Source organism: Pagrus pagrus, assembly GCF_965226575.1.
Source record: "Pagrus pagrus genome assembly, chromosome: 8".
In the NCBI taxonomy this organism is placed as follows: Eukaryota; Metazoa; Chordata; class Actinopteri; order Spariformes; family Sparidae; genus Pagrus; species Pagrus pagrus.
In genome coordinates this window covers 23,121,238-23,133,830 of record NC_140192.1, presented here as the reverse complement: position 1 = coordinate 23,133,830, position 12,593 = coordinate 23,121,238, and the positions used below count along the sequence as shown (strand labels likewise).

The 12,593-nt window shown below is 41.5% G+C and overlaps 1 protein-coding gene across 1 annotated transcript in view; it reads right to left on the bottom strand.

Annotated features, from left to right (window-relative positions):
* LOC311261909 (serine/threonine-protein kinase Nek9-like) overlaps positions 1-12,593 on the bottom strand; it is a gene marked incomplete at its 3' end in the record, with an annotated part of 297,004 nt that overhangs the window by 182,594 nt on the left and 101,817 nt on the right. Inside the window, exons 7-8 of the mRNA XM_084360923.1 lie at positions 3,865-3,989; positions 2,632-2,775 (exon numbers count right to left, since the gene is read on the bottom strand). Coding sequence (XP_084217049.1) covers positions 2,632-2,775; positions 3,865-3,989 — 269 coding nt within the window. The remainder of the gene's footprint in view (positions 1-2,631; positions 2,776-3,864; positions 3,990-12,593) is intronic.

Here is a 12,593-nt window from a genome sequence, read left to right as displayed (position 1 = left end):
TAGCAGTTTTGACATTATGATGTATATGTATTGTGATCCAGAGATATATCTACTGAAGTTAGCATGATAACTAGCTAGCCCATCCCTGTGCTAGCGGTGTAAACACGAACAGTCCCCTGGTCCCCAAGCTCCCAGTTTGAACCACTAGCTGCATGGCTAATTGAGCTAACTAGCTAAGGTCAGCTACAGTTAAGCAGCAGTTAGTGGTTACTTTGGTGATATTCTGCCCCCTATTTGTTTAGAGTATGAATTTGACAGGTGGCTAATTCTTACATACTGCAATATTAAGTGCTAGTAAGGTCATGTTCTCATAGGCTCGAATACAATCTGACTTCTTTTGCAACCAGTTTTCTCCCCCTGCTGGTAATAGGAAAGAATGCAGGTTTAAGGCACTTCCACACTGGCTTCACATTTCAGTTCTGGAAGCTGCGTTCACTGTTTATACAGTCTATGACATTTGGCTCAAGTGTACCTATGTCTTCAATAATTTGGTGTGAGTTAAAACTTTGTGAACTCTGTCAAGTACCACTATTGGCAAGATTGTAGCATACAGAGCTGAATAGATTTGTTAAGGTCCACCTAATGCAGTGATGACAGCCAAAGCTGTTATGACACTGAACAGGCTGCTTATCAGATCTTTAACGGTTTGATTCGCTTGCTGCTCCAGACAGGCCAGGATAGAACTATCACAACATCCCCATTACCCTCAGCATTCAGTACATAGTGCACAGCCTGTGCTTTCTATGAATTATTAAAAGCAGACAGATTACGCTGCAAGGCTGGAAGTCTAGAGGCATGCTACAGATGCTGCTGAGCAAAACGGTAACATCAGAAGTGTGTTTTTGTTCCTTTTTTTTGGAGAGGGGGCTTTTTTAAAGAGGTCTGCAACAGATTAGAGAGGTGGCAGTTTGGATAGGTGTATGGATACATGGATAAGAAAAAGGAAACAGCGGGCAGGATTTGGACATGTGTTTGTGTCTGCGCAAATGTGTGGGTGTGTGTCTGTGTGTGTTGCAAAGGATGATGGGGGTGAAGGGCATAGTGTCGGGGCTTGTCTGACATGTGGCCTGGTGGGTTGGCTGGATGGTTGGTTTGCTGTCTAGATGGCTGGTTGGGTGCAGCCCAGCTCAAGCCTGGCAACTCTCTCACTCTCTCTCTTTCTCTCTCTCCCTGGAGTGACGGGCTGAGACATTAAGACAGGCGTTTTAATTAACTGTGCCACTCTTCCACCTGCTGCCCTCAATATGCTCCGGCCCAGGCAAGCTGTCTCTCATACCACTGACTCTCTTGCTTTCTTTTTGCTCCATCTTTCCCATCATTTTTCCGCTCTTTCCTGCTCTTTCTCTCCTTTCCTTTCCAATTTTCAAAACCCACCCTCCATCACTGCAACTTGCTCCCCCTAACCTCTCTTTTCTATCCACTGTGCCTCCCTCCTCAGTTTGACCCTAATAGATGAAGACTCATACCAATAGATAAGGCGATTCCATGAGGCTCATATGACAGAATTAGCCAATTTCTTTTTTGAACTTGGAGAGAATTAATTTCTACATGTGTCCTGTTCTACTGACCCTCTAACTACCCCCCGCCCATCCCACTCACACACACACATACACACATAATGGACACACACTCTCACGCTCTTTAAATCTATCTGGTAATTCAGTTCTGCCCGACACTCATCAGGCTATTCATTAAGGCCTGATTGAAGATGGATATTTCTGTTCCCTCATGACAGAATGGAGCTAGGGATCAAACCGGGGACATTACAGGATTTAGAAGAGCAAATGCAACACACAGCAGCTTCGTGTGTGTGTCTGTACACTTGGACATGTCTGTGTGCTCATAAATATTTGTATTAATATGTGTAAATGTATGCCTGACCGTTTAAGAATCTCATTTAGTGCTGTGACTCCTATAGTTTAATCATTTAGATCATAAATTGAGAATTAATTCAAACAGAACGGAGCAACAAATGATCCACTTTTAGCACTCTACTTAAATTGTATTACACTTTTAATGGGGTTAATAATAGACAGCATTAGCAACACAGGAAAACGACTCTACAAAGTGTTGTATTAAAAGGATTAATGTCCTCCCTTCAGAATCAAAGCCAGGTCTTGGAGATACAGCTAAAACTAACAAATGGCCCAGCTCTGGCTCCATGATGGGGCCTCCGTTGCAGCCATACTACAGTAAGAAGACAGCAACTGGGACCCATATATCAGCCAGGCAGACAGGGAGCATTCATCTGCTCTGTGAGGAGAAGTGACTTTGAAGTTCTCCACAGCGAGGTGAAAGAGCAGCCGTGGCCTCAACCTCTGTGTTTATGTAGCCGCACTAGCCCTGGGAGAGCTCTTAATGAATGATGTGGATAGATGGACACCACAGCTAAAAGCACACACTCACACGTCTGTGTGAGGGCCAAGACATACACCAAGGATTTGCGCATACTTAATGTTGAGGTCGTGGACATGTCGGGTGTACGGTACATGTCTGCATGTACAATGAGAAGAACAACACATGTAACAGCAGGCAGAGGGTACTGCTGGATTTAGCACATGTAAAAAATGCATGTATTGCACTGTATTACATAAATAGGTCTCGAACATAAGCTAGACGTAGCTGACTAACCTGTTAGAAGGAGGCTATGCCAACATCCTCCCGCAATGTCTCGCACTGGCGAGCTTGGTAGCGTCACATCCTCTGGGCTTAGGATGTTCCTCTTTATGTTCCCACATGCACGTCCACAGCCCCACTGAAACAATCTGCCGTCACCTGCATGCATGCATCCATGAGAAAATTCAAAAAGGTTAAAAAAATGTCCCCCTAAAAAAGTAATCGTGATCAACAGACTATACAAAATCTGATTTTCTCAAACAAATGTAGAACACAAAGGTATTACTGTGCAATATGACAAGTATTTGATAATAATTTCTAATAGAAGATGTTTTGGACCCTGTGCAGTTCCTCTGTTAATTGCAAAGTATGACACGGGCCTCTAACCCCCTGCAGCTCATCTTGCATCTCTCTTCAGCACGCCTCTAGGAGCATGTTGTCCTTGTTGTGCTGCTGCTGCTGCATGGGGCCTCTGGTGATAAATTATGGATGCAACGCAAAAGCTGTAAAATTTGTTGTATCTTCCATTATCTTCATGTTAAAGGCCACAAAAGCTCTTCAGTGAAGTCAGCCATTAAGAAATGACAGGTATTGCTATCAGGCTTCTTTATAGCCTATTACCTGCAATGACAGCAGCTGCTGCTGCACCACTGTACGGCCTATCACATTATTTGCAGCTAAAGTCAGCTACTGTGTCATTTCGCCTCATTTTCTTGACAGTGCTATCATAAATCCATTGGGCTGCAGGGGAAACTGTCGACTACCTCGATTATCTTCATAGCCTGAATGAATTCTGAAATGTATGTAACAGGCAATGACTGTTATGGATCAGGAGCCAGGGCCATATTCTCGCTAACTCTCTCTTTCTCTCTCCCTCCTTGTCTCTCTCTCAGGTGATGTGCCGATCGAGGGCTTGAGGGCTCTGATATTCGCATAAAATTGAGTAAAATAGGTGAACTTTGAAGCGCACAGTGACAGCTCATGACTAGTGACGTTAACTCCATTTCTTAAAGATGTCCAGCTGAATTGTGCTGGTGCACTTTATGAAAAATAAAATCTAGCATATTAGGTGAAGGGTCAATGATAGGATCAAGTTCTTTCTTCATATTAAAGAAAGTGAGGTTACATATAAACTTTAACATGGAGACATTTACAAATGGCTGCATTTTTAAAAGCCAAATATTCTAATCTTTATCTGTTTAATTGTAACACGTCTACTTAATGTTATGTGTCATAGCAGGCCTGTACCTGTCAGTGCAAGATTGTGATTTGCCCCACAGGTGACCTTCGACACTTGGTCCACACACTCCACAAAGCGAGGGACGACCGCGTTTTCATTAGAACCATTGCCAACTTGTCCATAATCATTCTGCCTGTAGGGAGAAGAGCATGGACACATAATTAAAAACATAATTAAATACCTGCGGGCATCAACTTCATACTGTTTTATCACATTTAAAACGATATACAATACAACTTCATAGTATAAAAAATATTACACGTCTTTCAGTTTCTATAGGGTAACATAAATAATTAAATCAGTTAAACTATTGAGCAGCTTCCACTGGGGACTGTGGAACATATGCATTTCCTCCCATTTCTATGAATCCTCTTTGTGACAATAACGAGACACAGCCCTATCAGAAGTGAAACACCTCACTAACTAATTAGACTCTCAGGCTGCAGTCTGACAAAATAAAAAGAGAAAAGCGCTTGAAGGAAGACTTGCTCTCCCGCAATTTGCATCTGCCACTTTTTACTGCATCTGTTCCAAGTGCCATTCAACGTTCTCTACCTCCTTTTGTTGGGAAGTGTTGAGCCCCAACTATTTAAGCTCACCTCCTACCTACCCAGAGCTTTGTTCCTGCTCCTCTGCAGACCAGTAATGAGCCAACCGCCACAAAACTGCAAGGAAATTAATGACTCATTACGGACGGGGCCTAGACCACTCCACAGCCTCTCCTCCTCCCCCGCTCCACCCCACATGCCCGCATGTAATCCTCTCTCTCTCCCCCTTTCTCTCTCTTACTCTCATCCCTTCAGCCCATACAGAAAGACCCCAACACCTCCCTATCAATTAGAGCCTATTACAGGGCTCCCATGCTAGCAGGGCAAAGAAAGAAGGCCTTCACAGCTCAAGAGTGTGTGCAGGAGAGATTGGGAGAGTTGAATGAGGAGCCTGAAGGTGCTCCTTTCACACCCTTGCCCTTATCCATTATGCCAGTCTGTAGAGCCCCCTAGGAGAAACGTGCAGCCCCAAAAAGACTTGGGGATGAAAATAAGTCAAGGGAGGGATTCTTGGTCACACCTTTTCTCTTTTCCTTCTACTCCAGCGTCAAATTATATCATAACTAGTCCTTAAGCAACATGGTCACTGTGCTCTTCCTTTAAATGGAGTGTTAGAAAATGATGGCGAGATCTGAATAGCATGTATTAATCATACCATCTGGGTCTGTATTCATAGAAGGACAGAGAGAGACAGATATTAACAAGATAAAGCAAATGGTGGAAAAGCACCTACACATGAAAATTCATGCAATACCTTCGTATTCACGGGACTGTTGGTCTTTGTTCAGAGCAAAAAATACTGTTTTACATTGCCAGCATTTTAGAATATCTTTTCCCTTTTTTCCCTGATAGGATATGTATCAGCTTTTCATTCAAGCATGCTATGCTCATTGGCTTTTGAAGCTATGGTGCATTTCAAGGCAATCCCTCTGAGAGTGAATGGGTGAGATCACATGGGTTTGAGGTGGTTTAGAATGGCAAATCCTGCTGAAAGTGTCATTTCCAGTCGGAGACATCAATTTGGTGTGTGAAACAGGGCCCCGGGGGAGCCCGATAGCCTGGGAGATTCCTGACAAGAGCAAAGGGCCTAGGGATCAACTCATACTAACCTGGATAATACAAGAATTTCAGAAGCGCTTCAAATACATGGAGCGAAGTGAGGAAGGAGGAAGAGAGGCAGAAACATGATAGACAACTAGGAAAAAAGTGCAGAGAAAATTTAAATAGAGAGAACCTCTTAAATATCACTTCCTCTGTATTCAGTGATGAGCCTTTTGCAAGCATACATAAAATGCGGTAATACCAATAGGCTCATGTGCTCTATAGATTAGATAGAAAATCATTACTTATGCTAAAAAGAAAAATTCCATACGAAGACTTTTTAATGCACTGTTAAAGAAAATCAGAGGCAAGCAACTACTTGTCCTTTTTGACTTTGATACTATTATGGGTTGCATTATTAAAAAATACACTAAACAGGAGCTGATCAATGACCCCCATCTGGGGAGGATTGTCAAAACTCATAAGTATCGTTAATAGGGAGATATTAAAACACTGACATGCACAAATTAAAAATCTAAATTATTGGCAGCACTATTTCTGGACAAACATTTTGCTAACTGTAAAACCGTGTACACAGACAGTGGTATTAACTCTAACATAAAGCCTCAATTAGCTAAAGTGAGAGTAAAATGGCTGATAATTACTGTGCCAGCTCATTAGACTTGTTTTGACACTAAAACCACTTAAATCACTGCACAGGCATATACACAGGCACAGATGCAAATACACATGTGCAGATGTTAAGAGTTTATTCCCATCATAATGAGGCAGATACTGTACAGGTTGGGTTTTACTTGTTTAGACGGAAAACTAAACACTTCAAACTAGATTTAATAGGGTCTTACCATTACATTAGCAATTTATAAATCTGTCTATGGATTGTATTTTAGGAACTGATACCTTGTAAATTAAGAAATGTAGGACTAGTTAAAGACGCACATACATTTTATATGTATTTATTTTTTTATTTTCCTTCCAAGGGCAGGATGCAGCCAAAAACCAATAATCACTAAGTCATTCAACTTCAGAAGACTTGATTAAAGTGACAAGGATAGCACTGTTGACTCTATTGATTTCATGAAAATATGATCTATGAAACTGTGAAGAGTACAAAAGCAAGCTGATCGTCTGCTGTACCTGCTATACATCTTGGCTAATAATGATACAGACTCCTAAGGAATAAAATCCTTGGGGCCGGCCATGAAAGTTTAAGATTCAATGCGGTAAAATACAATGTGCCGTAAAATATTAATGTGTGTGGTAAAATTATGCTGGTGGTAATATTTTAGATTGCTGCTGTCTGTAAAAGAGGCATATCTGTATTTATTTACAAGCACGGATAGTGGATGGGGGGCTTTGTTTGAAGCCCCGTTTATGAATATCGACTCAGGCTCCTAGGTAAGTGGCTATAAATCTGTGAGAGGATCTTTGTAAAGTTCCCTTGGAGGACATAACTTCAGGTCTAACCGACTCCTCCCTTCACTTGACTTTTAAACATTTAGATGTAGCCCGGCCAGCTGCATTTAGAGCGGCTTCTAAATTATGAAGGGTTCCATTTTGAGAGTGTTAACCAATCAAAGTTGATAAACTGTGGCAATAGATTTCTTTAGGATAGAAACAGAGGTGTGTTTGGCCCTTGATCTGGAGTGTTTATGAGTTTGGGGAATACTGAAATGGATCTCTGCACAACCTGCTATTTTCCAGATGTTGACTTTGGATGTGCTCAGCGGAAGATGCCCTTAAACCCTTAAGATTCACACCATACACCATACACCCACACTCTTTAAATATGCTTACACCACACACTATGCTACACTATTCCTTATTTTTCCGAGGATGCAAATAGCATTTAACTTTTCAGCCCGATCTTTCCATGTTGGTCTCTTTGGGTAAGATGATGAAAAGTGTGAACTACTTGAGGCTGAGAGCATAACCTGTGCTAATGAGAGGGAGCATTACTTGTATGATCAAAACGATCATATAACACACTCCTATCACCTCAGGCTATCAAGACCAGCTGGAAGAGTTCTAGAGGTCCACACTGGATCAACCTTTCGCGGATGACTCATTCACACCTTCTTTTTCTTTTTCTTCTGCTCCGTATCTTTGACATGTTTATCTATTTACTTTGGTGCAAGGTTCTGAAGTTCAGATCACAGGGGTGATTGCATTAGTAATGGTGCTGCAGTTGGCTGACCGTGAGATGATGGACACAGAGGTCTCTATCCTACGGCTACGATGATCACATAGGAGCCAGGATTAAGAGAACTGATTTCTTTCCTGGTTGAGTTCAAAGGGCTCAATCAAAGTGTTTCACTGCTGAACTCTTGCCCCCCACTTTAAATGCATAATTAACTTACAAGTGCTGATAAGGTTGAGCCCTGTGAATATACTGTTTTTGTTTTTTCTGCCTGGTGATGAATGCAGCAACAGTTGATGTCACCATGCACTAATAAATGGCTGTAAAGCTGCATTGATCCGACCATCTAATTCCAAGAAAATAGCTTCCTCCTGAGCTAAATTGGAGAAAATTGACACCACCCCCCATTAAACCCCTCTCTCTTTCACTCTTCCCTCTTTCTTTCTTCATTTCTTCCCATTTCCATTTCCTTCTCCCCAGTGTGCCTCCTGCTTTCTCAGGGCTAATCCTCGCAGCCTCTTCGTGTATGTAGACCTCGGCTATCTCTCTCTCTCTCTCACCATTCTGTCCCTGACGCTCGCTGACACTAGGTATCAGTTCACACCCTGAACACACAGAGAGAGGTGCTAAACAAGGACTTCAGGACATGTCACAGCACACTAAAGGGGCTTCATGGTGATACAGAAGGGGTTCAGACAAGGCAGAGTGAACAGAGCATGTTCACTGAGTAACATAACGGCATACTATACACAATTAATTCTGTTTTACAGAACATAGTACACAAATAGTAAACAAATAGTAATTACATAGACGGACATGAAGGTCAATCAATCCGATACAAAAGATGCCAATGCCTTTTACTTTAATACATTTTTTTACAAATATTGTACGACATAAGCTTTGGTATTTCAAATGTAGTGCTCACAATCATAAACCTCTCTCTTGCTAGTGAAGACGGAAACCCTTTCCCTTCTGAGACTGAAACCTCTTTTTGCTCCCGTTTGCAGTTATGGTGGTTATAGTATGCTTCTGAGATCTAATGCAATTAGGCTATGTTCAGGGCTTAATCAGTCTTGATTACCTGTTGAATGTTCCAAATATGCAGTCTCCTAGCTCTCCGAGACACCAAGGTTGAGTCGCACTAATTAAAGGTGATGCGAAAATGAGAGAAAAAGAAGCTCAACAAAATTCATGATTAAAAAAAAGGTATAATGTGTTTTCATACCCAAACAGACCTACTCCGTGAACTATTTATTTTGAATGTTGTCCATTTTAAGATAATTAATAATGACAAGCATTAGGAAGCATCTGTATAGTTTCTGTCTACGAGATTTAAAGCATTCAAAACACCCTTGTTTCCATCTCATAGATTTTCATATATACACCCTGAGAATTGAGCCCACCCAAGTACCCAACGTGACGTCAACCATTTTTTTGTGGACTACCATTTTGAAGCCTCAAGTATGGCATTGTAGCCTTTGCTGTAATGGTTTTTTGGAGCCAGGAGAGACCATATTTGGACAAGAGGTATAGGAGCTGGGGAAGATACTGATTAGATCAGACTGAGAACCGATGGTGGTAGCAACTTGTCAATCACAAGATAGCAACACCTGAAAGCATATTCTGCTTTATTGTCTACTTTACCCTCAATGGGACCATATTTTAAGTCAACATCATGCAGTATTGACGATGACTTAAAACTAGAGATTGAGAGAATTAATCCATTAGAAACAGTTTCATGAGCTTACATACAATCATCTTCTTTTAGAAACCAATGAAAACCAGAAACCAGTGCCATTAAAAAGAATGCAGGTTCAAAGCAAGGCTCTGTCCATATTTCATAGTCTCAATGAGCCCACCTGAACATACTGTAGTGGCTCTCTAGACAGAAAAACCCATTGGCAGATGCTCAGGATCCTCACTCCAAGTCTGTGACATGAGCCAATAAGAAAGCAGTTTCCTGGGCAAATTTAATGTCAAGTGCTGAAAAGATTGCCCGATCTATAACCGTATAAAAAGTGGTCCATGTCCCCGAAGTTGATGCAATCTCACAGTGTATGTTTTTTGCCTCCCCTCACTTCCTGTTTTCTGATTGAAAGTCGTCAGAGCCCACACCACTTAAAGCCAGTATTTACAGTTACGATCTGGCTGTTGTTTCCAAGGAGCAGAGCTGTGCTTTGCCTTTTTTTTTTTTTTTTATTCATTTAGCTGTAAGGCAGAGTGTGATAAGACAGAACGAAGACTTCCTTCATAACGAGGCACATGCCAAGTCTGACATAATCCAATCTGGTCCATTTTCATCAGCTTTTGTCTTGTGTTTTTTGCTTCTCTTTTGGACTTTCCTTTGGTTCCAATGATGGCTCAAAAACCTGAAATGACACAATTCGGTCGCACTTGTATGGCGGTGAGGCTGCAATCCAAACGGCTTTTCTGCAGAGAAATCCTTGAAGACCCACACACATTTAAATCTGGCCCTGGGGGCAACAGGCTCTAAACCACTGAGATAAAAAACCATCCAGGCCAAAAGCAGAAATATATATTTTAAGGGAGGGCTTACCATGGCAACAAAAAGGCATGTCAAACTTGTGGAAAGGAGGCATTCTGACTGAGGAGTAAACACAGACCAGTGTGCCCGTAGGAAAGCCTAGGAAAAGCTCTCCGCATATTAAAGGGCCCAGCCTCACACATGTAAACAGCAGAAAGAGAGACAATGGCAGTAATAACATGCGAGGCGTCAGGGTACGGCAAAGACGGTTAAACGGTCATTTGTGAGAAGAAACGTAACAGGGCCTAATAGAGACTGTGCCACAGGCAGGTTCTAGTAGAAAAAGACAAACAAGGTCCTCTTAAGTGCGTTATTGGGCCACAACAAGAAACATTTACTCCGGTCCACTGGTCTGTAGTGAGTCAAAACATTAACCGCTTATAAAGGAAGCTTATTTGCAACATCAACACCTGGTTCAACTGAGACTCCAGATGTTTCTGTGTAATGTCAGATAACGGATACAGTATCACATAAAAAATGTTTTGTTTAGATGAAAATGAGCAAAATGTTAGAGGAAGTGAGAAGTGGAAATAGAAACTTCCAGGAGTAAATGGAGACAAAAGTGACCATAAACAGGCATGTGTCTACAGAAAGACATACCTTGATAAATTTCAGGCTCCTTTGCCTCAAATTAAAGAAAAGGAGGAGACATATGCTGCTGCCCTGAGCCATGCAGTGCCCCGTTCATGGCGAGCCGTCAATTCTCCATGTGAATATTTTCAATCCTCAATAACATCTGACGACAGCAACAAAAATTGAACAGTGAAGTGAAGGAAGGAAAGGAGAAAGAGTGGGATTCTTACAAATAAAAACCTTTCTATATCCTCTTTTTCTATTCAAACTTGTGCCATGAATGCTTACATTTCCAGTGTAAACACAATCAGTGCTGTGAAAGAATGATGAAAAGCCGTTACTTTTATTATAGGAGAAAATAACAAGCTCTCATGAAGGGATTGATTGTTTTCAAATCGTAGATCTTTGTAAGAGGAGTGTAAAGTAGAGCTAAGTCTCCATTATAGGACGCTGCTGCTACATTGCTTTTGATTTTCTGTCAACATCCCTCTTACCAAGCAGGCACTGTATTTACTAAATGCATCGGGGCCAAGAAATGGATTGAATATATTGTTCGTCTTCTGCAATCCAAACTGTGTCAACCGGTTGGAGGTATTGCAGGTCTTTTATTCCGTGTGTCTCACTCTGCCAATGTTTATAGATACTGTAGGACTCTTCTGAATAGTTGACTGCACAATATGGGTGTAGTTACTGCAACAAAACCGAACATAAATTAAGCCTGAACCATGCAAGCAGGCAACTCACTCCTGCAAAGCTGTTTTTCTCTGATGTGAGGATTATACACAGGAAAAAAAAAGAGTCCCGAAGTGAAAATTGTTCCCAAAACATGTCCCTACACAAATCAATGCCTGTTTAATAAACATGTTTTTGTTGTTTCTATTTGTAAGTCTCGTGTTTTACTGGTTTTACACCCAAACAGTTGTTTATGATGGTAATGATTATTGAAATGTTTCCAACAAATTCAGTGAGGAAAATACGACTTTGAAAAGTAGACACGCATGGTGTATCATTATAAAATTTAAGGCGGCATACTCTCATGTTATGACTGAATATTCAAAACAAAAGGCTAACATGGTAATCCTAAACCTAAAATAAAGGAGTAAGGATAAAAAGAGGCACTACAACAGGGTTAAATGAGACCATTGCTTAATTTCAACCACCCACCTCAAAAACTTTAGCATATGTGCACCCAGATACAGTGCATACACTCAGCTACATGTAAGGACACATACACACACAAAACTTGCATCCTTCTCTGGCTGCAGTATATATCTTTGGTCGCTAAGTCGCCCTGCCCCACTGTCTATTAAGTCAGTCATCTGCACCCTTCTCCTCTCCCTCAGAGTCATGGCCCCTCTGTCCCCTCTAAGTACCCCAATAAATTCAAATGTAATGCTCCTAAATGAGATCACTTACATGTGCCATTTCTCTTCAACCATATTTATCATCTAACACTTTGGCCTTCATTAACAAATGGCACTCAAGGGGGTGGTGGTGGTGGTGGGTGATCCCTCATCCCTGCTGCAGGAGAGAGAGAGAGAACCAGGGACAGAGAGAGGGAGAGAGGGCGGGCTGTCACTAAATGACACAAATTGAACTGGGTGGGGGTTAACACTTCACTTTGTGACGCAAGTCTTAGTACAGTGTGGCTAAGTGTTTCACGAGGTCAACTATATTACTGGACAACAGATTGGTATACATACTTCATGCAACAGTAACGATAGCAAAGCTGCACCAGAACATTTTTCTGTGCCATCTAATATCTTGACATTCGAATAATTGCATTTGAACAATTTAAATGAAAAAACAGCTAACGCTGTTGCTGCTACCCAGGATGCCAAGGATACAAAGATGACTCATCTCTGCTCA